The sequence below is a fragment of the Fundulus heteroclitus genome, chromosome 20, assembly GCF_011125445.2.
Source record: "Fundulus heteroclitus isolate FHET01 chromosome 20, MU-UCD_Fhet_4.1, whole genome shotgun sequence".
Taxonomy (NCBI): domain Eukaryota; kingdom Metazoa; phylum Chordata; class Actinopteri; order Cyprinodontiformes; family Fundulidae; genus Fundulus; species Fundulus heteroclitus.
This window is the reverse complement of record NC_046380.1, coordinates 8,087,249-8,112,397: the sequence shown is the minus strand read 5'-3', so window position 1 is coordinate 8,112,397 and position 25,149 is coordinate 8,087,249. Positions and strand designations below refer to the sequence as shown.

At 41.1% G+C, this 25,149-nt stretch overlaps 1 protein-coding gene across 1 annotated transcript in view; it reads left to right on the top strand.

Moving 5' to 3' along the window:
• The first annotated feature begins 4,114 nt into the window (after window positions 1-4,114).
• pmepa1 (prostate transmembrane protein, androgen induced 1) overlaps window positions 4,115-25,149 on the top strand; it is a 42,335-nt gene continuing 21,300 nt past the window's right edge. Inside the window, exon 1 of the mRNA XM_012857167.3 lies at window positions 4,115-4,683. Coding sequence (XP_012712621.2) covers window positions 4,587-4,683 — 97 coding nt within the window. The 5' untranslated portion in view covers window positions 4,115-4,586. The remainder of the gene's footprint in view (window positions 4,684-25,149) is intronic.

Genomic DNA, 25,149 nt, shown 5'->3' with positions numbered 1-25,149 from the left:
TGTGTGGGAATACTTTTTCATGGCAGAAGGGTTCCAGTAAACTCACAATATGTCACCTGAATACTTTATCTAATACCTTTTCAGCTTATTTTACTGGGTAGTCATATTTTTGGGAGGAGGTTTGAAAAACATTTTACAAACCCAAGGACAGCGCTTTCTACAGACAAACTGTGTTTATATTTTATTATTTTATTTTAAAATCATTAGAGCTGAAGAGGAGATTGATCATTCAGCATTCTGGGAATAAGTATCACTGAGAACTTGTCGTGTCATCACCCATCTCCACCCTGCTTAAGAAAGCTCAGGGAAGGCTTAATTTCTTAAACAGGTTTTAAAACGCTCTACAGCGGATCAAAAGAGAACAAGAAACATCACGAAACTACTTATAGGTTATGCACTTGGCAATTAAAAGTGACCCAAATATCACCATAGTTTAGCATCAGAGGCAGAAATATATTTATAAAGTGTTTCGGTGGAGCTCAGAGCACGCTGATAGAAACAACGACACATTTTCTTAGCTCAGGTTTTTAGAATCAAAGGTCTCAAAGAGTCATTGATGTTTCCAACTTCAGAATAAAGCCCAATATTTTAGCTATTGTATCTGTCTTATCAATTTCATTATTCTTTGTTTACATATATTAAATGATTTAGAAAGACATAAGACATTGAAATGATCTCAGATCTAAAAAAAATTATCAAGTTTTCTATTGTATTGTTATATGTAAAAGGAAACTTTAATGAACCTGCAACCATTCTGGAAAGAAATCCCCTTTTAAAAAGAGACTTACCTCAGCATAAAAAGGTATGTACAGTTTGTAATAACCTAAACCTAACATGCTCTCTATAGCAGGAGTCACCAACATGGTGCCAGTGAGCACCAGATAGCCTGTTTTAAAAAAAAAAAAAAAAAAAGCTACACCACCCACCCATACAGTAGCTCTCAGTTTCAAAAAGGTTGTAACCCTTGCTCTAGAGTGTATAATTTAACCCCTCTCCTCCCCCACCCCTCACCCTCCGCTAGTCGTTTATCAGATTGTAATAGGTCACAGACAAAATCCCAGCAAAAAGTGCTCAGATTATGTGGGATGCTGCTGGTGTCCAGCAGAGGGCGGCAGAGACACCCTTTCACACTCTTGAATCGCTGCCATGTTGATTGATTGGCCTGCTTTCATTTCATTAGTTTATTTAATTTCTATCAGAGCATGGTATTATTTCCTTCTTAAGAGGGTAATTAAGGTGTGCCATACAACTGTCTATTACCTCAATGCACAACCAGAATCTTTGTTCACATTACTTGGCCTCTTTTAAAGTGATCTTGGTTAATAACCATCAATCGCACTAGTATTTTTTGTTTTTTTAAATCAGCTGTTTCACTCTAGAACTGCTGTACTCGGTTACACAGCGTGATATTTAATTGCATCATTAGCTACATAGCTTACACACCCATGGTATTTTCAGCCGACACGTAACAAAGGGCAGCTCTTTTTTCCCTCGACACAGCGAGCATTAAGTGTTTGCATTGAGCATTTTTGGATGGTTCTTTATTTTTTCCCCCCCTGTCTGCACGATTAAGGCTATGGGGCGTCCAGCTGGGCTGTAAAGCCATTTTAATATGCAGCTATAAAGTGCTGCAGACCTAATTAGGAAGCTGAGTCATATGAGGCATACTGGTACAGTCTGGACTCACTGGTCCCAGTGGCCTGTCAATCACAGAGATGATCTAATGTTGTCTGGCTCTGTGGAAACATCTGCGACATCTTTCATTCTGAGGTACATTTGGTTTATGGAATGTCCTAAAGGTTGTTTGCAATCTGTGTTACAAAAAATTCCGTATGATTGACTATTAAAATGTAATTTCACCGGCACGTTTAGTCATTTAACAATAAAAAAATTAATAAAAAAAACCATTGTTGAACGTTTTCTTGCTAATTAACATTGAGATAATTTATCTAATTCAGGACAAGAGGGTTCAATTTATGACTTTTTTTCCCAAAATGTCTGAACAAGATAGCAGTTTAACTTGGCAAGATAAAATCTTACTGAACATGTGTGTTTCTTGTGGAGCATGCCGTTTAGAATCACAGTGATGTATTATGGATGAAAATTGTTTTTCCAGACAATCCCATGATGTCCTCCTGAGCCATTATTTCTCTTTCTACGATCTGATGTGATTATGTAAGGGTGAGAAAGCCAGCGGGCGCAAGTCAGAGGCTTTAGATGCGAATTTGCTACAGAAACTGTTGGGTCAGTGTCTGCTTGTTAAACATTTTCTAAATTAAGCTGATTATTTTATTCTCTCAGTTTGAAACAGTGTTACAAAAATCAAAGACGTATGCAGGTTTTTTTTAGACAAAACTAAGCAACCTCTTTTTTTGTCTTTCAGCCTACTCCTGCTGACCATGGATAGTAATCGGTTCTCTCAAGGCAAAGCTTAGTATGAGTGACTTTTAGGAGGAAGAAATTAAACAAGTGGCAGACTAATGGATTTTATACAAAACCACAAAATGAGAATGAAATTGCCAAAAAAAAAAAACATAAAAACAATCTAAGACCTTTTGATACATACAGATCCAGACTGATAAATAAGTTCTGGCTAACCTACTAAAGCTTGTGGCATTGGTCTAAACCGAAAAGAGGGCTGTAGAGATAGGTCCTAAGCAACAGCAAAATTATTTAAAGCAAAAAGTAATGTGAATAAATACCTAGATCTAATTGAGAAATTGTAGAAAGTCAATGTGATGCCAGTGGTCCCATCTACCCCCAGCAGTCATTGGGCAAAAAGGAGAGCACCAATCCGTCACAGGGCATAAGGACACACATAAAGACGCACAGGACAAACAGCCATGCGCACACTCAGCAATTTGGAGGGACCAAGTGACCTACCAGCCTTGGTTTTAGACCATTGGAGGAAGCCAGAGAACCCAGAGAGAACCCATGCATGCACAGGGACAACATGCTTAGCACCTAAATACATCACAGACTTGTTATCAGCGTATAAACCCTCCAGACCACTCAGGTCTTCTGGCTCCAGCCTTCTCTGCATACCTAGAACCAGAACTAAACAAGGAGAAGCAGCATTTAGTTCCTATGCTCCACTTATCTGGAACAAACTTCCAGAAAACTGTAAAAGTGCTGAAAGCCTGAGTTCCTTTAAATCGAGATTAAAAACACATTTGTTTAGAATTGCCTTTGAATGTTCAAGTTAAAATGTTTTACTGTTTTCAAATGTTCTTTTTTGTTTATACAATATCCCTACTTGCTTTTATTCTGTTTTATTTTCCTATATTTTAATCATGTAAAGCACTTTGCATTGTCTCTGTACTGAATTGTGCTATATAAATAAATTTGCCTTGCCTTGCCTTGCCTTGCAAACTGCATGCAGAAAGACCCCAGGCTGGGATCTGAACCTTGGACCTTCTAGCTGCCATATGCACTTCTGTTTTGCAATAATAATAATAATAATAATAATAATAATAATAATAATAATAATATTGGGGTGTTCTTACATATGAACGTATTTATGGAGGTGTGGGGAAAGAGAGAGAAAGAGGGGCTTGTCTGGACCCGCATCTTGCGACACCTGGAGCTGCGGTTTCTTATTCTGATGGAAAGGTAGAAATAGGCTATGAAATCTAAAACTGTGTTCCCAATATTCAAAGAAGAATCAGTTCAGCCCTATGGTATACCATTTTATTTTTCTATTTGAAAAAAAAAATATTACATAACTTTTTGTTGGGCAAATAAGTCTTCCCTTTGCTGCCCCACAGCTGCGTCCCCAGATGGATTATCTTGTCAGTTATTGAACCCTGTCTGTTGGTTGATGGTCGGTGTGCATCAAGCCTTTTATTCCTGGTGGATCAGTGGAACTATGGCCTATAGCCCTTCTCATAATTAAAATAAAGACATTCCATGATCTTACAAACTGTTTTATCCCTGGTGGGGATAAAGAGAGGAGTAGTTTGCCTTTCTTTTTCTGTCATTTTTCCTAATGCGGGGTTTGTGATGCGCCTAAATAAAAACCGGGGATTGGAAATGAGAGGCAGACGGACAGAGACATACAGAGAGAAATAGACAGAGGGGAAGGAGGGAGAGAGAGAGAGGGAGAGAGAAATCCCCAGAGACGAAGAGGGGGGAGGAGGAGACGCAGCCAGGACCAGACCGAGACGCTCGGTGCTCTAGTCGCCGGTCGCTCGGCGGAACGCACGGACGCGCTGATGGTGCATTTCCAGCCGACAATGAAACTAACTCGAGCCGAGTCTAAGAGCGTCTAACGGCGGCGCCGACACTCGCACGGCCCGCCGGGAGACTGACAGACACTCCGATAAAGCCATAGACGTCCAGATTTCAGAGGAAGAGGTGGAGAAACCGGAGAGGGGAGGAGGAAAGAACCGAGACGAAGAGGGAGGACGGCCGGAGCGGAGAGGAAGGAGAGGAGAGGAGGCTGGAGTAGCGCAGAGGAAAGAGGAGAATTTCCAGGGGGGGTTTTAGTCTTATTTTCGGTCTCCTCTCCTTCCGACCTTCTCCACCCCCTGCTCCTGATTTCGTCCTCTTTTGGAGCATTTATGTCTGCTTTCGGGAGGCGTTAGATGTTGAACTTGATGGGTGTTTCAAACGCCACCGCCCCCAATGTCTCCTGTACTTGTAACTGTAAGCCCTACACCTCCATCCAGAACATGGAAATCAGTAAGTAACATCTATTTGTGTTGTTGCTGTGTTTTTTTTTTTTTTTTCATTTAAATCTGCACACTCCTTTTCCATCTCTCGGTCGTGTGTAAAGTGATGCCTGTGAAGCTGCATGTAGGCATAGGAGTTTTTGGCTCAGTTTGAAACAGCCCCATTCATTCTCAGCGGTTACCCTGACGCGCGTTTCCTTTTAGAAAAAAAGCCGCAAAATTCACTTTGCAATCTGACTGTTTTCACATTCTTCCGTCTGTTTTGACGACTTCCCGTCAACTTTTAGCGCAGCTGAGTATTTAAGATGACCATTAATCACCCCCATCGCAGTTGGTTCATAAAGCGTCGATTTTTTAAACATCGCCAGCTCTTCTGTCGCGTCTGGCGAAGGTAAGCTTCAACAAGGAAGCAGAAAAGGTTTCAATCTAAGTTTTTTTTTAAATATATAATTATTGTTATTACTGTTATTATTTGATGATCATATTGTGAGTTGAAGTGTTGCGAAACTCGTGCCGAGGACAGTGGAAGCAGAAAAGCGGAGGAAAAGGTGGGGTTTTCCCTGTGGAGAAGAAGAACGGAGGGGGGGGGGGGGGGGGGGGGTTGTTTGAAGTTTGCCCGTCGCTTCGTCATTCCGGTGAAACCAGACGTCTGTCTAGCCGTCTGCCTGCGCGTGCACGCGTGCGCGCTGTATATGCGTGTGCACGGATCCGGGAAATCCCTGTGTGTGTGTGTGTTTGCGTGTGTGCGCGCGCACGTGTGAATGTGTGTGTTTACATCTGGGCGCTTTTTGTCTGTTTCTTTTCGTTTGAAGCGGTCGGATATTTTGACCCTCCTTTGGAGTCCTTTTCCCACAGCTGGTTGTTTATTCAGTTATGATACGTGGAGATCTGAAAAGAGACGCGCGCACACGTGTGTGTGTGTGTGTGTGTGAGTGTGTGTGTGTGTGTGTGTGTGTGTGTGTGTGTGTGTGTGTGTGTGTGTGTCCGTGTCCGGCTGAGGTCACCCACAGTTCTGACTCAGACTCGGTTCAGCTCTCTGGGCATGAACGCAGAGTACAGTCAGTGATATCTCACTGAACAATAATATAATCAGTCATTTGAGCTGGAATTGAATCACATCTCGTTGCTGATTTCTGTATGCAGCGGCGTCCTCGTGCATTTCTACATTTGAAGAGAAAAATGCAAACAAAGAAACCTTAAAACACCTTGAGACATTTCCCCCGTCGCTCTCAAAGCTGCCAAAAAAACAAATAACCGAAATAATACAAAGTCACAAAAGTGATTATCGGGATTTTTGCAGATTAATATTCTGCAGACTGATCACCTGAGTTATGGACTTTGTGTTTCAAGTCCAAATTGTTGCAATGCAAAGTAAAGCTGGAGCACTTTGTTATTTTAATACTTCAATGTTTTATGCATATAAAATAGCTAATAATTATTAATCGTTTTTGTAGGATGGCTGCCATCCCTTGTTATTTACTTACTTATTGTTATTTACTTTAAGTTTTCCAGCATTTCTTCCAGCCGTAGGATGTCAAATAAAGAAATGAAGCGTGCATCGTTCCCCAAAGGGTTCAAACAAAAAGATACCCTGTGTTCTGATTAATGGTAAATTGGCCTGCGAGCATTTCTTAAACCTCATTTCACCTATTGTCCAGTTAGAAGCCATGCTTCTGCATTGGACTGAGGATATTTTGACACGTTTTTAAGACTTTCCACTTTGACAATGTAAGGCAAGATATTTGAGACGTTGTGTGTAATGGCTTTAGCCAATCATGTGTGAGAAGGGTTCATACTGGTGTCATCCGTCACTTATTTCCCACACAGCCTGTCTGACAGGACGTTAGTCCCAAGAGGGTTCTTGCTGAGTTTGGGCATACTGGGTAAAATATGTAAGGATTGGGCTGTGTTCCCATTTCAAGATAGAAACGTCTGTATGATTCGATTGAACTGACTTTGGAAAGTGTCTGGAGATGACATGTACGATGAATTGGAGCTACATAAATAAACTGAATTGAACCGAAATGTGCACAGAAACAAGTTACTCTGTGACAAAATGCCACTGGGCACTTTGTGCCCAATATCCAGAGAAACAATTAAATCTAGTAATTTCAGTGGACTGAGAGGAAAGTGGTTGTCATTATTACTCAGAAGTCTTGCTTCCAAAGATCTTAGTTGGGCATTAAATTATGGGCAGTTCTAAGTTGGTTGAGTCCCATTCCTTGAACGGATTAATTGTTTTGGAATCACTGTTTTATGCAGGTATGCTAATAACAGCAAAACAGGTTAGCAGAGGTGCCTTTTGCTATGAAAAACATTTTTTTATTAACTTGGTCAACACAGAACCACACTTTCCATTGTAAATTGGAAAGTGTGGTTATATATATATATATATATATATATATATATATATATATATATATATATATATATATATATAACCACACTATATATATATATATATATATATATATATATATATATATATATATATATATATATATATATATATATATATATATATATATAGCATTTTTCTAGTCATAACCATCACTCAAAGTGCATCACACTAAAGCAACTTGTGGTTAAGTGCCTTGCCCAGGGGCAAATTGACATGGGGCAGGAGGAGGCTGGAATCAAAACTAAAACCTTGGCATTATAAAATGACTACTCTTCCCACTGAGACGCAGCTGCATAGAAACATAAAAGTAAAGGTTGAGCACTCACACGTCCCCTGAAGTGAAGAGGTGTCAAAAGTATTTATATCTATTAGTCAAGTAGAAGTATAGAACCTAGGGTTTAAAAATGCTTCTGTCGAAGTAGAAGCATCAACTCAACCCTTTTACTCAAGTAAAAGTATAAAGGTACCAGATATAAAAGTAGAATTGGACTGGAACTGGACATTAAAATGAGTGCATTACCCTCTTATAACAATTACCCTTGTATGGTTGTCTGCATACAGTAGACAGTGTTCTCAAAATGAATAATTAATCCTAGCAGTTAATTAAATAAAGGGGAGATAACAAATAATCCTAAAAATGCATTTTGCTCTTCTTCTTAGTTTTTTTTGGGGTGTTTGGCAAACAACTTGGTGCGGTACAGGCTAAGGTAAAAGTAAAATAGAAGTAATGAGACTAGTTACAACATGTAAAGAGTAGCAGGTGCAGATAATTGCATGAAAATGTAAGGAGTAGAAGTAAAAAGTAGGCTAAAAAATAATGTCTCCACTAAAGTATAAATAACCCAAATTTCTACATAAATAAGGTAACAAAGTATTTGTTCTTAGTTACTTGACACCTGTGCTGAGCTCCTGGTAGTGCATATTGGGTACCTGGTGGCGTATTTGCCAGCATTTATTAACCACTCACAGGCGTTGGAAAGTGTTGAGACTATGGTAAATGGTAAATGGACTGAACTTATATAGCGCTTTTCCAGTCATGCTGACCACCCAAAGCGCTGTACACTATAGCCACATTCACCCAGTCGCTCTCACTAACGCGCACACATTTATACACCGAGACGCAGCTCGGTAGGCAACTTGGGGTTAAGTGCCTTGCCCAAGGGCACATCGACATGTGGCAAGGGGAAGCTGGAATCGAACCCACAACCTTCTGGTTGCCAGACGACTACTCAACCCATCAAGCCACAGTCACCCACTTTTGGCCCTTTTGGCTTTCCATACTTCCACCTCTTGCTTTCCTGGTATACAAAATAAACCGGTCTTGGAGCTCTATAATTACCAGGCACGCTTGCATTGCTTTGGTCTGGGCTGCTTTAGGCAATATGTTGAATTTTAATCACGATGCGTTGCAGGATTAAATAAAAAAAACAAAACAATAAAAACTCAGATGCACATCCTCTCCCGAATGAGACGGGCGATCGCCTTCATCCGGGTGACTGCACTGGACTGTGGCGTCGGCGCTACATGAACCGTTACACGTCCGTGTTTGGCACATCGGGAGCAAATGCTCATGCTTCCTGCTATTTCATTTTCTTCCCACCCAAGCTTTGAGCTGTAGATTGTGTTTTCATTTTATTCAGCATCATAATCCAACACCCCCTGCTCCCCCCCCCCCCCCCCCCATGGTTGGATCTCATTTGAAAGAATTTTAAGGAGCACACATTTTGTTTCATGCTCATCCAAGATGTCTAACTGTGAGTCACATAAAATTTTCTACATGCAAAACGACAAAAGATGTATACTTCACCAACACAAAGACTTCTTGACTAAAGCTGCGTCGGAGCGCATCTGTTTCAACCCTATATCCGATTGCTGCCTGGACTTGTAACAGTAAGAGGAGATAAGAATGCAGATAGACACAAACACGCAATTCCTCTGTCTGAAAACAGACGTGATGTTTAGTCTGGAGGACAGACGGAGGGAAAGAGATAAACCAAAGAAGGAGAGCAGAGCAGGCTGGAGAGGCGGTAAAAGGAGAAGCGTGAGGGAGGAATGTGTCGTAACTTTGGAAAGAACGAACAGGGTAAAAGAGAGAGAGAGAGAGAGACTGGAAAAAAAAAAACGAAAGAGACATTCTGCTGATCTTAAAACCGTGTAGGAGTTGACAGACTGAAACTAATGATGCGCTGGCCTTTATTATAAAAACAAGATTATTTTTAAGCCGCTGCAGATGTACTGGGCAGCAGTCACTGGAGTGTGACAGGAAAGATGAAAGACACAGCGGAGCAAGTAAAACAAAGGCTAATCCACATTTTACACATGAGATGTGCTGATCAAAGCAGGGACATGATAGGAACAGGAGGGCTTTCCTAAACGTCCGACCTCAGGAGATCCTAAAAAACTAATCTGGGGAAAAAAAAGCGACCGTCTGAGAACAGACACGTGATCGGATCGGTTGTTGGAAGTGTTTAAATACGCTTTAAAGGCTCAGTCCCTGCATCCAAAGAGACGCGTTCAGCCAGTTGCTTGATAAGATGTTTCTTTCAGAAGGTCAATTTTGATAGACCAGCAACAATAGCTACTTTTAGCCACTCTGCTTACGTCCACCAGTGGTCCCTCAGGTTCCAGATCCAGGGAGGTTTTAAGGGATATCCAGTCCTTGCATAAGCAAAGCAAGAGCTATGTTCCCCTGCACACTGGGTCAACCCTCTTTGTTGTCTTCATCACATGGACCTGAAGGCATAGCCGTGGAGAAGAGGGTTTCTGATTCGGGAACATCTTGAACTCATCTGAGCTTTATGCTGGTGATGTGCTTCTGTTGGAGTTGATGTCACTGCATCAACTAGAGTTCAAGTTGTCCTGGAGTCTCCTCCGTGGTCGGAGCCGGAGTCGGATAGACGGTACACAGCCTGTTCTGCAGTAATGCAATGAGGCGCTGAGATAAAGGAAGAGCTAAGTCACAAATTAAGCTCTAGATTTACTAATCCTGTCTGATCAGGATGATTCCTGGGCACACCCAACCTATTTTAAGGTTTATTTTGAGGTTTTCAAGGCATGTCCCTCTAGGGATGGGGATTCATTGTATCCTTTATTGTTATTATAACATTTCTTATGATAACAATTTCGACTGATGGTGACAAAGATAAATTCCAATTAATGATAAAAATTAATCATAAACAACCCAGGGTAGACCCAGAACTTGCTCAGAGATTCTATATATCCCCTCTGGCTACTAAACTAATTGAGACACATGAGAGAACAAGGTCTGAGTTTTCCTGGTCTCACAAAAGCGGACATAGGTGGATGGATGGATGGATGGATGGATGGATGGATGGATGGATGATCAGTCCTTGAGCAGTTTTACACCAAATGAATGTACAGTAAAAGATAAACAGGGATTTGAATGCAACATTTAACCAACACTTATTGCTGACTAAATCAACACAAACACAGTTAAACGCATTCAAACTGACATCACTCTGCATTTTGAAGTGATGTGGCAGAACCTGTTGATGTAATTACCCACGAACTAAAGCGCACTGTACTACTTCAAGTCAAAAGGTAATTAAAGTAGGCTATTGCACTCAGTCTTCTGATGGCTTGCTTGCGCATGCTTCAGGAATGACTGCAGCATTCCCAGAGTGCTTATCACTTTTACTCCTCCTTACTGCAATAGAAAAGCCAGCTGGAAGTGAATGTGTGCAGACGGGTAAAGAGGAAGAAACACAGGTGGCCAACATGAAGATAATATTATCCTAGGATCCAAAAGGCAAACCTGCCAGTTTTATTGTTTTAAATGCCCGTTAGTGCTGGCATATTTAAGTTATTACCCGCTGAATGAGGAGCAAATACTTCTGTGCAAAAGGCAAGAGTCAGTGTTATGTGATGCCTAACATCGGCTCATCTTTTGACTTTAGGAGCAGGTGCTGAACAGAAGAGCTGCACAATCAACACAGACAAATCTGCCAGACCTTCAGAAAAACCTGCAGTACTGTTGATCAAAACCACTTGGATAGAAATATGAGAAACTTTAGATGCGATCCTAAGGCAGAGCATTCCGTGTCCAACACCTGGATTTAAAAGCCTTTCAACTCCCTAAACGTGTAAAACCCGCAGAGCCTCCATCGTCCAACGTCCCTCCTTAATTTGGATCTCTGATGTTGTAAGACATCTGTTCCAGGCAGCAGACACGGCACGTCAAAGCCCATGACCTCAGCATTACTCACAGGCTAGCCATGTGTCTGTGCAGTGAAGTCATCGATGCTATCAGCTCCGAAGAATCGTTTCCTACAAGTAGCTCCGTCTCCCGCAGCATTTCTTTCCGCATGTCTTAAAAAGCAACACGTCCGCGACCCGCGTCGCACGGCCAACACAAATGTTACCCGTATCATGTGTCCGAGTGAGCGCGGGGTTCAGCTGTGGGGTAGGGGGATTTATTTTGGTTATCGAATTCGAGGGAAGGAGTCATAACGTTGCAGAGTGGAGCGGAGGTGACTACCGTGTCGATGACAGGAAGGGTGCAATGAATAAAGATTTATGTCCAACTCCTTCACCACAGCTAGTATCGCGTTACTAAAACAACTTTAGATTTAATTTCCTAACTTCAGTCTGGTTGGGTTCAACCTATAGCTAATTCACTTGCAACATGTGACACATAAAACCATGCGTGTTGCCTTTATTTGTGGATCCTCTGTAAAATGTCCACGTAAATACATGATTACTGGTATGAACGAGTGTTTCCTCAAAGGTTTACACGCTATATACTTACTGTACTTTAGGAATGCAGTTAGAGACCTGCATCTGGAGGGGTCCCAGTCCTCTACAGGGTGGAGACTCCTGACTGCAAGTACTTTTTATACACAGTGTTGCATCGACTTATGAAGCAAGTCTGTTTTTTTACAGAAAAAAAGGGTTACTGCTTATTTAGAAACATAGCTCCTTTTCAAAGAAGCGAAATTATAATGTCAGCGCCGCAATGGAGTGTTGTACAGAAAGTAGCAAAGATATAATTGGCATTTAGAGTGACGGCCCTTACGAGACCAGCACGTACGGTCTTATTTTCTGTACGCTTTAGTGCTAAGCATACAGAAATAAAAAGTTAAAGGTGTAGTGGACGATTTGTTTTCGGCTTTGAGTTACGGGGGATCACCTTATCTATTGGTTGTCCCACATGCCAGTCATTATGACGTGCTCACGTAATGCTAGTGTTTGCGCACTTTGGCGCTTCTTACCCCCCATTTCTGGGGAAAAAAATCTCCACTCTGCTTTTAAATTGTTTGCAAAAGAATAAAATGACCTAAAGACCAAGAGTGACATGTCAGAACCAACTCCATGCTGCTGCGTTCCTTTTGTCACCCTACCAGGTAATACTATTTCCCCCCCTCTGTTCTGTACTCACCATTTTGATCCCATGTATCTGCCACTTTGGGTCTGTTTATTGCTCTCGGTAGTTGGTTCATTATAGAGTCACATGTCTGAATTGTTTTATTTGATGCTTCAGCAGATTACGAAAGACGTCTTATTTTTTACACGGTGCTCCTGTGTGGATCAGTTGACTTCTAATAGATTATAACCCCTGATCAAACAATAACTCACAATAAAAGCTCTTTGTTGTCCTCAGAACACCAGACGCAAATGATATCTGCAAATGCACAAAGTGCTGCACAGGAACAAGTAACCAGCGCTACATGCTGATGATTAAGATTGAACAAGCAGCCTATAATATGTTGCCGTTAACTCATTAAGAGGTGGAATTTAATAAGACAGAACTAAATGCGTTTTTTTTTATCATCCGAGATTTAAATATTGGTGCAATGACGACCAAAATCCCTTTTATCCTTTTGTTTCTAGACCTCTCAGCTTCTAAAGTTGATGCAACAACTTTGTTTCGTCTCTTGGGGCATCACATGATGATTACGGTTTGCCAGGGGAAGCTTTGAAAGGGGGACATTTCAGTTCTCTTTCAGTTCTCTAAAAGGCCTTAGTGTGGCATGTCATAGTCTTTGTTGGTCATTGTTTCTGTGTTGTTCTGTTTGTCATAAGATCCCCCCCCCCCCCACAACCCCCCCGCATCCTGTTAGAGCTGCCGCACACATGTGACAGAGATGATGCTTATTAATTCCTATGCTGGCACACCATTTGTGTTGCAAAACTAAGTCTTGACGCAACAAGCATGCAATTCCACCAATGCATTTTTGATTGTCCCACAGAGGCAGATGTTCTGCTGATATTGCTGAAATAATTGCGATATTATCAATACTTAAAACGGTGCACTTAAAAAAAGCACAACAACATAAGAAGTTGATGTTTTTCCAAAGACGTATCTAATGTTACTTTGTGTTGCCTCCTTACGTAGTTTTGCGTGTTTTCATTAAATGGTGTGACCATTGGTGTTGGTCGGAAATTGTTGCAAATTATGAGATAAATGTTTCAGCATACATATTTGTCCCATGACCAACAATTTCTGGGTGTTGCCTTTCCCTTTTTCTTCCCATTGGTTTCTCTCTTAGCCATTCTGTTTTGTTCCAACTCTATTTAGCCGTAACTCAGTGAATCATGGAAATTAAATCATCAAGTCTGCTCTGGACTTATTATGCAAACTTTACCGTCTGGCTGTGGGAGAGCACGCAAGCACATAAGTTAGTTTTTTTTTTTTGCTAATGCAGAAGGAACTGTCGAAAGTCTGACGCTATATTTCTCTGTTCGCGCCGGAATGAACAGACGATCGTTTGATTTGTGTTTCCCGCAGCCTCTGTGGATCATGTTTTGTTTCGTGTTCTGTGAATGACAGCTGGCATCGTCCCAGAGACGGAATCACTTTAATCCTTGAGGACGATAAAAAGGCTGTAATTTGTCTCTGAGGAAATAATGTGTCTGCAGAAAGTCAGCCGAGCCCCTGGTTGTTTTTGTTCTCTGGCTGTGGATAAAACTTCACCCTGGAAGCTTCACCTTTTTTCACCTGCTGGGCCAACCGTGTTCAGTGCCTTGCTTGAAGGCATATTAGCTGCAGTTTTTTTTTTTTGCTTCTGCGAAAACGAAGTCATGACATCTCCCATCCTGCATCTCTTCCTGTTCTGGCTTTTGTTGTTTCCGGACTTCCTAAATGCCCTCCTTCTCTTCCAACCTCTTTATCTCATCAGATCCACGCTGGTTGAGGATCAGTCTGTTAGCAGAGTGAAAGTTTTTCTCAGTAAAATAAAGGCGCCTTTGGTCCCTATTCCTGAACTACTGAATAAATCTTTTCTCTAATGCATAATAGATGACTAAATGTGGATAAAACTCTTTATTTGTTATTTTAATACAGCGTGAGGCTACCCATACAAGCCCATCTAAAAACTGATGAATCACACTGATTCATTTAAGTCGTCTAAGTTCTTTCCTTCCTTTCTAGCTCGCCGGGTTTGTCTTTGCTTCGGTCGGCTTTCATCCAGCCTCTCAGCTGTTCACCGTCTCTCAGTCTAGACACTAAAAAACACACTCAGAAACCCCCCAAAAAACCCATCAGGACGCTCTCATCATGCATATATGTAGATGCATGCAGCATGTGCGTGCAGGGGTCAAGTTCATTGGCACCGTTTTCGTAGGGGTGGGGGTGGTGGGGGGGGGGGGCGTGAGTGCGTGTTTGTGCGTTCGCACCCCCTCGCATCTGATCTGCATACGAGACAGCACTCAGCTGAGGCCCTTTCACTCCGCCGGACCCACGATGTCCCATTAATTAGTCTGAAATCAGAGCCAGCCCTATATGTCTGCGTTGCAGAGTAAATAAATCCACACAGAGGCTGTCTGAGGACCAAGAGGCTTGCTCTATAAATAAGGGAAATGTCTGTCAGACTGTCATGTGGCAACGTGGAAAAGATTGTCTCTTGTTTCACATTAATTAGTCTGAGGAGGGAAAAAAAAAAAAGAAGAAGCGACTGTCTGCTTTTCTAAATGTGTCTGTTTAAGCTGGTAAAATTATAGCGTCCTCTGCTAATTAATCTGGAGCTGAAGAACCATAAGATTGTCTGGTGCACAAAATGCTCATGCTAACGTCTGATTATGTTTGAAGAAGAAATTACAGTGTCTGAAGCTCGTTTTAGTTATTTTGAGGAGGTGCCATTTGTCTGCTTGGTTTCCTCGGAACACGTCTTTAATCTACGGATGCTCTAAAAATGTTTATGAAGTTTTCCGAATGGGGGGAAAAAAAGTCATATTGCGACCGATTTAAGATGTGCAGGACGGATTTCTTACTTTTTTGGTTGCTGAAATGCAAAAGCTGTTTCTACTCATCAGCAAAACGTCTAAATAGTCATAGATTTGTATATTGCTTTAAAAAACATAGTGAAAACATGAGCAGATGATATTATTTACATTTTTAAATGTGTATGAGTGTTTAGTCAGAGTAAGAATGAGGTGTTTTTTTTACCTTTTCTGTTCTTTCTTTGCATTGTTAGTTTTCATGTGCTCTGTGAGACAGACATAACTCCCTCACAGCAAAATTGTGCGTATTTTTAAGACACAAAACCTTGTAGATTTGTAGCTGGATAAAAACAATTTTATTTTCTACACATACTCTGAAATTTATTTTGATATAATCGATCCATTGAATCCACTGATCTACAAGACTATTTCAGTTCAAACGAGGAGCAAATAATAATTGTCATTAGAAATTCAGATGCACATGCAAATGCTTATTGTGTTGATGGGAGTGTTTTTTTTTTTTTTTTTTTGCATATGAAACCAATGTTGCTCTGCATCTGCAGAATGGGGGTGAAGTGAGACAGTCTGCGTGTCTGGGAGGGGGCGAAGGTCTGAGGTCAGGTCAGTAGGAGGTTGGGAGGAGGAGAAGGTGGAGCATTCATTGTGTCCCTATAGCGCAGATTCCTAAAATGTGTCTGTTATTCCTTTATTTTTCACAGCTTCCTATTTCGTTACAAACTTTTGGAAGCTTTAGACTTGAGCAGTAATTACTATGCTTTCATTTGGCCATAGCTAATTATGTGAGAGTTTTAATAAACACATTATACAACTTCTAAATCAAAACTATTGAACTAGACGGCTCAGTAAAAGTGTCTAAGTGAAGCTTTGATTTATATTAACTAAAAGGTTAATATGAGTGAGTTGGTTTAATTGCTGCTCATTTAATCCCATTTGGGTAATTTCTGTCAGTCGTCGTTTTATGTGTTGATAAGGTGATGCGGTTATGTTCCAGTTATGTTTCAATAACCTTCATTTCTTTTTATTTTCCTGCCGGCTCATAAGCTGCTACATGTCTGAGACTTCTCGCCCGGTCTGCTCTGAGACGTTCGGGCCAAATCCTTCAGCAGTCAGCTGGTTGTGACTGTGAGACCAAGTCCAGACAATGGACACTTCAGTCTGGGAAACACGCACATACACTCTGACTACCCCCCACACACTCACGTCACAGACGCTCATGACCGTGGGCTTGACCCCTGCACACACACACACACACACACACACACACACACACACACACACACACACACACAAAGCACTTTGTCTGCCTCCCTCTGCCCTCTGGCTCACAGGAAACAGCTGGGACCACATCTTTGCATCTCCAGCCAAACACGCACCAATGATGCTCCGACTCCTCCCTTTTTGTTTAAATTACTACTAATTATCATTGCATATTCAAATATTCACGTCCTCAGACACAATGCACGGCCCGGTGTCGCTATAATGCACGATACAAACCAAGCTCCACTTCAGTAACAACAACCCCCCCCCCCCCCCCCCCCTCCTCCTCAGTGTCACAAAACACAAAAGCAGACACACACAGAGTAGATTACAGTGTGTCTAGACGGAGCAATGGGCTCAGAGAGCACAAAGACTGACTGCGTTTTGCTTCCAGAAGATCTTCCCGAGTATGACCCCGTAAGTCGTTTGTTGCATGCTGGGAAATACAGTCTCTTAAAAACTTGACCTCTTGTGGTCCTTAGAGCAACTGCACGCCTCACTGCTAGTAAAAATGTCTTCCTTGAACACCACATTGATTTATTAAGAATATTCTGCGTTCTTCCTACTGAAATGTTAAAACACAATCAGGAAGTCTCTGTAACCAAAGCATCAAAACTAGCCTCCATTTAAGTGAATGTTGCATTTTAAAACAGTAGTTGTCCATTTGAGCCATAGCTGATTGTTTTGCAAGACTAACCACCATTTAATGATATGACTGCTGGAAGGAAATTGTTACTGTTAACTACCCTAGAACAGCTTAAGTAAGTTTAACTCAACAAATTTTTATTGGTTTCTAGGGTTAAAGAGCCACGTCTAATGGTACCTTCCAACTCCATGGCCTTTATTTCTAAGAAAGCTTTTAAGATTTTCTTTGGAATAGCAGTTTAAAGGACACCCCCTAATGGCTTTATGTGGCTAATTCATTTGCTTGTAAAAATGAGTGGTAATAAAAATAGGTATTGTACATTTCTTGGTAAATAAAATAAAAATGTACTGCATTTTCGAGTGAAATGGTAGCATCTTTCAACCACAAATGTAGACTCCTTGTTGCTTTCTGGGGGAGGAGCAACATTTTATTGCATTTGTTGTTGGGAGCCGGCCTTTGAAAAGGTCCTAGTTGGAGAAATGAGCTCAGCTGCCCTCTGAAATCATAATCCTGTCATGAAAAGTTGAAGGTTTCTTATAATACCCGACATTAAAACACAACATGGCTGCTGCATGTACACAAGACATATTTTATTATATGTCATATTTTCTTGCCCAATGGATGTCTTGTATCTCATTAAACCAGCCACCAATAAAAATACACTACAGCCTCTTTTAGTGAAGGTTTTCCCAGCATCGAATGCTTAGAATGATTGATTTGACCTTGTACTGCTAGATAGCCGGCCATCGAACAGATCACTGCTTGGTCTGCTGCTGTTGGGACAAAGTAAAGTAGGGTGTAACCCACACATACAGTATATCTAACAACCTGCATTCCATTTATAGTATAATGCATCTGCTGTTTCTGTGCCTGCAGTTTGGACACACACCACTGCTTTAGGGACAGTCTGCTCATGACTTGAACTGGGTCAGGTTCTGGAATAAAATAACATCTTACGTGCTGTCGATGATATGCAAACTTCCATATTAAGTCAGTTTAAACTTTCTTAGGAAGTGGTTCGACAAAGTTTTCTTCAATTTAGCTACAAAATCTGAATCTATAAATGCTTTATGTTTGCATCTTATGCTTTTCCTGCTCAGAAATGGTCCAAAAAATTGTTTTCACAGCGTTCAGCAAAGGTGTTTGTTATATCTGCGTCATTCATTTGACCTAAAACTACTTTTTTAGCCAGCAATGTTCCCGAACTTTTGTCCAACTGCAGACAGAAAGTTCTGGTGAGAAAACAGGCTCATTGTTTGGATTCAGGAGTCTGAGCCAGCTTTGATGTAAGTGTTTTAGACCTCACTTACTCCATTAGAGTGTTCTGGTCTTCCTGATTTAAAACCGAGGACATTTACACAACATCTGTCTGGTTCCTGAGAACCAGAGAGTCTTTATTATATCTTGTGGAAGGGAAGTTTAGATCAACTGAACTACCGTGATGGCAGCTACTTTTACGTCTGGTGGGACAGATCCTTAGCTCTGTTCTCATTTTGTCCAGAATCTCTCAAACTTCTTTTGATAATGATACAGTTATTTGCATATTTCATGTTGTTTTTGTGGCTAAAGGACATTTCCCTGCCTTGTCTGCAATCCATCTTTCCATTTATCCTTCATATCTCGCATACAAAGAATATATAACACTGCTGTTGCAAATAGAAGTTGGCAAACTTAGGGGAAAACCTAAAATCCCTTACATAAATATCTATAGTAAAAAAAAATCCAGTAATGTTTTAATGCGATCAGAAATATTCAACCAAATGATGTCCCATCTTTGCCATGTAAGTCCCTTAAAATGTGCCAGGAGGTATTTCGACCATTAAGCGTTTTCCTTGGTTGTTGTCATTCTTTATTTCAGTCCTTCCTTTTCCTTGCAACATGTCATTCCAGTGGCTTTGTTACAGCCGTGTTTGGGTTTCTGCAGATATTTGTTTTGTCTGAACTAGAGTTTATCTTTGCCTCTCACGCACACATGCGCGGACGTACACACACACGCCAACACGTACACACACGTACACACACACACACACACACACTAAGCAAAGGCAAGTTGAATCATGCGAAGGATGTAGTCGAGATCAGGGCTTACTTGAGCCCAGTCTTTTAGAGAGAAAGGATCTTTTCAGTGTCAGGTGTTCTGAATGTTTCAGTGTTTTCCACTAAGCTACACTGAAGCAGGTGACGCCTCTTGCATAACAGTGTCTGAATGATAAAAAAGAACGTTCTCATGTTATCGGCCCACCAAAATAAAATCCAGCGGAGGCGTTCCTGGGGGATTTCAAATGTTATCCACAAAGATAGAAGTTTGTACTTCGCAAAGTCTTGATAAAGGAATCAAATTGGCCTTGTTTTCTGTTCATCACAATTCCACATTGCCTAAGCAATGAATTGCGATTAGTTGGTTTTGTAACATATGTAAGCATTTTATTATTATTATTTACTTTACAGTCACATGTGAAACCAGGTAATTCTGTTCAGAAACAGTCCTTCCATCCTGACAGTAGTCAATATGTTATGTATTCAGAAGAAGGAGGTTAAAACATTTTATCGCTGTGGAGCTGCAGGACTGTAAAAAATGTGACCAATCACTGCCGTTTGGTCTGAAGATGTTCATGTTCTGGGGTTATCACCATATCTATCGACTGTCCCACATGCCAGTCATTCTGACGCGCTTACGTAACGCCAGTGTTCGTGCTCGTTCCTTGTTTGTTTCCGCTTGCTGGCTGCGCAGGCACACATCTAGTGTATATGTATCCGGTTAGCTTTGGGTGTTAGCCGTTCATTGTAGCTCCGCTGCTCTCACCGTAGACTTTGAACAAGGCTGAGAGTCACAAGAAGCAAAACGTGTTCATGTTTATGAGAAGAAAAGGAAGGCCTCAGTAGAAAGAAATAGACCAGAGTGGATTTGGAAGATATATTTTCACGTGATCCCCCTGAGGAGCGGAAGAACAGGGAAGACGGTGAGAGACATGCATAGTTACTCAAAAAGGGACTTTCTGAATAAAATCACAGACTCTACATCTAATTGATTCTACATCAATTACTTGAAGTTGTCAACTTTAAAAGTCTCTCACATCCTTGGAGAGGAATTCTAACCCACTATTCTTCACCATAAATAATTTTTATTATTTTTATTATTTTTATTTAGACAGGTAATCTCATTGAGACTGATGGTTTCATTCCAACAGAGCTATTTGTGTGTGCAGATGTTTGTTTAGGCACAGCTTTCGTTGAGCCCCACTGCAACATTTCATCAACCAGGTTCACGGTTGACTCAATGATCTGCAAGGGTCCTAGGCCCTTTGGCTGCAAAACAATCATCTGTGCTGACGAGGTTGTGCTGATACGCTGTTTTTGATTTGCTCCAAACACGATGGCCAAACATATCTCATCTGTCCAAACCACATTGCCGTTGTTCATTCAGATAAAAGTTTACAATCCTAAATCAGCCATGTTCTGATTAAAGAGCAGAGCCTTTCTCCTTTAACCTTCCCAACAAGGCTTATTCAGTCGACACCTTTATAATCTAGATTTGCTCTGGAATCCTTTGGAGTTTTTCTCGACGTTGCGCGGTCTGACCTTCGCGTGAATCTGCTGTTATGTCCACTTCTGAAAAAGCCGGCAGCTGTCTTAGATGTTTTCCCTTTGTGAATAATCCTTTTTTCTCCATGGAATCACGGACGTCAGACAATTTGGAATTGCTAGCAGCAGTTGTTTATCTGAGGTCATTGCTGATGTCTTTCCATCCTGGGTTTGTGTAAAAACACACCGCTACGCTCCAGAGCAGCAAAGAATCCAAATTTCAACTTTTAAAAAGTTGTTCTCACTGGCAGATGATTATTTAATCCTCTAGTCTATTCGTAGCACAGAGCTGCTACTTTTCCTCCCAGGACCGAGACACAGTGCTTGCGTCTGAACCTCAACGCCTAGCACAGATTTTTTTTCCCAGACGTACCGGCTGCTTAAAGGGTCTCCCTTTGGACCATCGGAGTCGCGAGATTGAGTATTCACGCAAGACTATGTGTGCAAGATTAAACATTTTGCCAGCATAAACAAGCTGGGCAGTAAATGTGAACCTGCAGTTGCTGCTCGAACAAAGTAAAAGAAGATATCTGTTTCACTTTCTTATCTGTTTTCTGTACTTCTGAGCTCCTACCATGGGTAAGTACACTATTTATTGAAATGTTTTATTCATAGTTTATTGAGCTGTGTGTTTCTGGGGCGAAGGTATATGGGAACGAACCAGGCCAGAAATTGCATACAGTTTACCGTGCTGTTTGGAGATTTTATTTTGTATTCTCCCCAAAGCACCCGGTTTTACTTTGCAACATGTTTCTCTTCCCGTCTGACTTGTGACTTTCCCGTCAACTTGCTCTGTAGTTCAGACCAGGAAGGAAAAAGGGTCTACCTTGGTCTGAACTATGCAGACCCAGTTACATAGAATCACACAAGGTCTGACTGGCACTACACAGGTCACATAAACTTCAACCACATGTAATTACTACATCTTCATACGATCTGTTTATTTTTCTCGTACTTTGGTTTTGCTATGTACTGCTGCTGTGCAGTAGCTTCCTGGAAATGAAAAAAAAAACACTTACACTTGCTGAGATGCAGGTTTTACAGTCATTTCAGAGGGAATCATTATTGCATACAGATAATTCAAAACCTTGCAATCAATTGATTCATAATTTGTCCTGAAATGCTATGCATTAGAGCTTTTAGAGTGGCTATGTGTATTCAGGCTGAGTGAAAACAGCCTGCTGAGTAAACTGACACACTTCAAACGCGAACTAGTGATGTTTACGTACAGGAAGTCTTTCACCATTCAGTTTGGAGCTGTTTTCTGTCCACATTAACAAAACCCGGGTTACAAATGGATGTGCTTTCTGTTCATTATCGTCATCCGTTAATGTGAAATGTCTTTTTTTTCTTTCCAGAAACCTAAACACAAGCACTGAGTCAGAGAGACGTTGTTGTGTCTAGCCAGGTGTGTGTGTGTTTGTGTGTTTGTGTGTGTGTGTGTGTGTGAGGCTAAAGACCGGCTGAGCTGGTTTTAGTGTGGCAACTAAACACTGTTTGGGGAGCGAACTCATGTCTGGCTTATGCACTGACACAAACACTCCCTCACATCCCCCCTTCTTTTGTAAGCTTGATCTCACACTAATTCAGGTTCAGAACTCCATTTTCCCTGCCTATGATGTAGACATACACAAAGCACCTGTAGTGTCGGAAAATAACACATTTGTCCTTGACTATTTTCTGCACAAATCTCACTGGACACCCTCTGTAAGGAAAGGTAACTCCCTACAACATTTTAGAAATGGGCTACTTGTAACCTGGCCAGCCAGATTGATAATGTGTAGAACTCTACGTTCTGCACATTATCAATCTGGGCAGGCTTCCATTGAATCTGTTTTGGGAAAGGAGGGACATTCAGCAGAACTTTCTCAGCTGATTGGGCGCAGCGACATCTAGTGCCCACCTACCAAAGGCTGGTTTTAGCCAATCACGGTGTCAGATTCAAATTGTGTAAACCGCAGGCACCATGAGAAGCCACAACAAGTTACGCTGGCCAAGGCGCTTCTTGCTGTTCTCTCAAAGAAGAAATTGTGGATTCTTACAAAGACATGATAGCAGCTACACGTGCGTCCTCCTGCGCAGAATAGATTGCCATGAGATTCTCATGGTATGGTAATCTTGAGCAAAAATACACGTTTGTTAGTTCCCTAGTTTGCAAAAAAGAAAAAAATATTTTTTTTTACCAAAACAATATAGAATGTTATTGTCTTTTTACACAGAAAAGTGTAATGTTGCTAAAATCCTGTAACATATTCACAATGTTTAATATGTTTAATGTTTAATATCTTTATTTTTAAGTTTCAAATAGCTATTGGATATTATACAACATATTTTTTTTCTCTTTCATTGATTCGATTCATTGATTAGCCAGATTATCCACTAAGGTAGCTGCTAGCTAGACATATGCATGTGTCAGCATTTTATTGTTCACTTTTCAGCCACATTCACAAGAGTTTAGATTGAAGGTAAACTCTCCTTTTGTTCATTTTATACATTTTTGAAAAAAAAATGCATCAAAATGTGTTTAACTTTTGGACAGGCATTACTTTGTCATATTAAACCGTCTTTCCGAGTGTCAATTAACACCAAGAATTTGGAATAGAACAAACTCTGCATTTTAACACCGACAATATATGGCTTTATAATTTGGATTTAATGTCATTTTGTGTTAGACTGCATACAGTGACATGACATGATGTGATTGGGTGCGTATGTGTGCGCACTCACCCTCCGCACACTGTTAATGATTATTATGTCTAGTGTCACAAAAGATCTGAGCCATTGCAGACGCACACAGATACACACTGCTCTGATACGTGCGACCTGCCCTACGACTTCTCTTTCTTTTACATTTAAATGAACTGTGTGTATGTGTGTGTGTGCCTGTGTGTGTGTGTGTGTGGTGTGTGTGCGTGCCTGTGTGTGTGTGCTCGTTTAATTTTAGCCTGGAGAAGCGAGACTGCTCCTGTCGTCTCGCGCCCCCCACACTCTCACACACAGCCAGACACGCCGATGATAATGAGGATTGATTTTCATACGTTTCAGACAGAATGCTCTGCAGGTCAACTAGTACTGTGTGTTTGCATCAGTGTGTGTGTCAGATGGTGTAATTGAAAATGCTCTCAGTCTTCCTCAGCCTCTCCTTATACACACACACATACAAAATGTTATATGTTTTATTGAGAATGTGTGAACAATTTGGTTCAGACCTTTCCCGGTTCTGTTTTTTTTTTTTTTTTTTTTTTTTTTGTGCACGAACCCTAGGGCAAGAGAGCATTTTTCTGAAGATGCTCAATTACATCTGAGAATGTAGGTGTTGGAGAACGGTGCATAAATATGTAATCCGTCTGCATGTGTGAAAACCCCTCTTTACTGCCAGAAACAGACTGAGGCTTAGTGTTCTATTGTTTTAGGAGTTAAAAACTCCTGATTTGTTGACATGATTCTCCTTACTGATGTCTGCTGATGCATCTCTTCGCAGTAATGTTGGTTTTTTTTTAGCCAAGAGAGACAGTGATAGCAACCTTTCTTCCATCATGATGCCTTTTTGGTGGTGAACGTAAATGTTTTGAGTCCACATACTGAAGTTTTGGGCTTTTTTTTCATTTTTTTTGCAATTGCAGTGCCTGACTGTCTCTCTTGTACATGAAGCATAATATGATTCTGTAAGTGTATATGGAAGTGGTTTAGATTCTCTTAGAGTAAGCCAAGAAAACCAGTGCCATGGGACTAAATGTAGATGCCTCATATATGTTGGTTAATTGATATTAGTTAATTGATGACAATGCAGCACCTACTGTTTTCCTGTGAAGGGGTTAATGACCCAAATGTAGGTGGAAAGCAGATGGAGGGCATCAGGGGATACAAAGTTTGTTACTTAAAGGTGACCTATTATGCATCCTTTAAACATTTAGGATAAGTCTGATGAAATAGCAGCATCAGTGTTACCAGGTGACCAGATTTCTCTAATGTAATCCGGTTACGTCTCTGATTTTGCTAAGCGGGCGGGCGCAGAGTCTCTGACGAGGGTTTGGTTTGATTTGCCCGATCTGCAACGCCGACGGGGCAGGGAAGGCACGTTTGGTTCAGCAATTCTACTACTACGCCATGACAGTGGTAGGACCGGGTAAATACCTCTTGCTGCGTTAAACTTTTTTATTCCATCATCATACACTAAAATCGGGGACATCTCTGGGGACAGCGTTTGCCAGGGACAGGTCATTCAAAACAAGCAATAAGGGACGTCTGCTGAGAGCCGCCATTGTTGTCTGAATCCAAACGAAAATCCTGCCCGGCGATCCCGATTGGCTCATTTGTTTTATGTGAGATTGAAATCCCTCCCAATGGCAGTGATTCTAAATGGATGTGTGGAGTCGTGTGGAGCTCGGCGG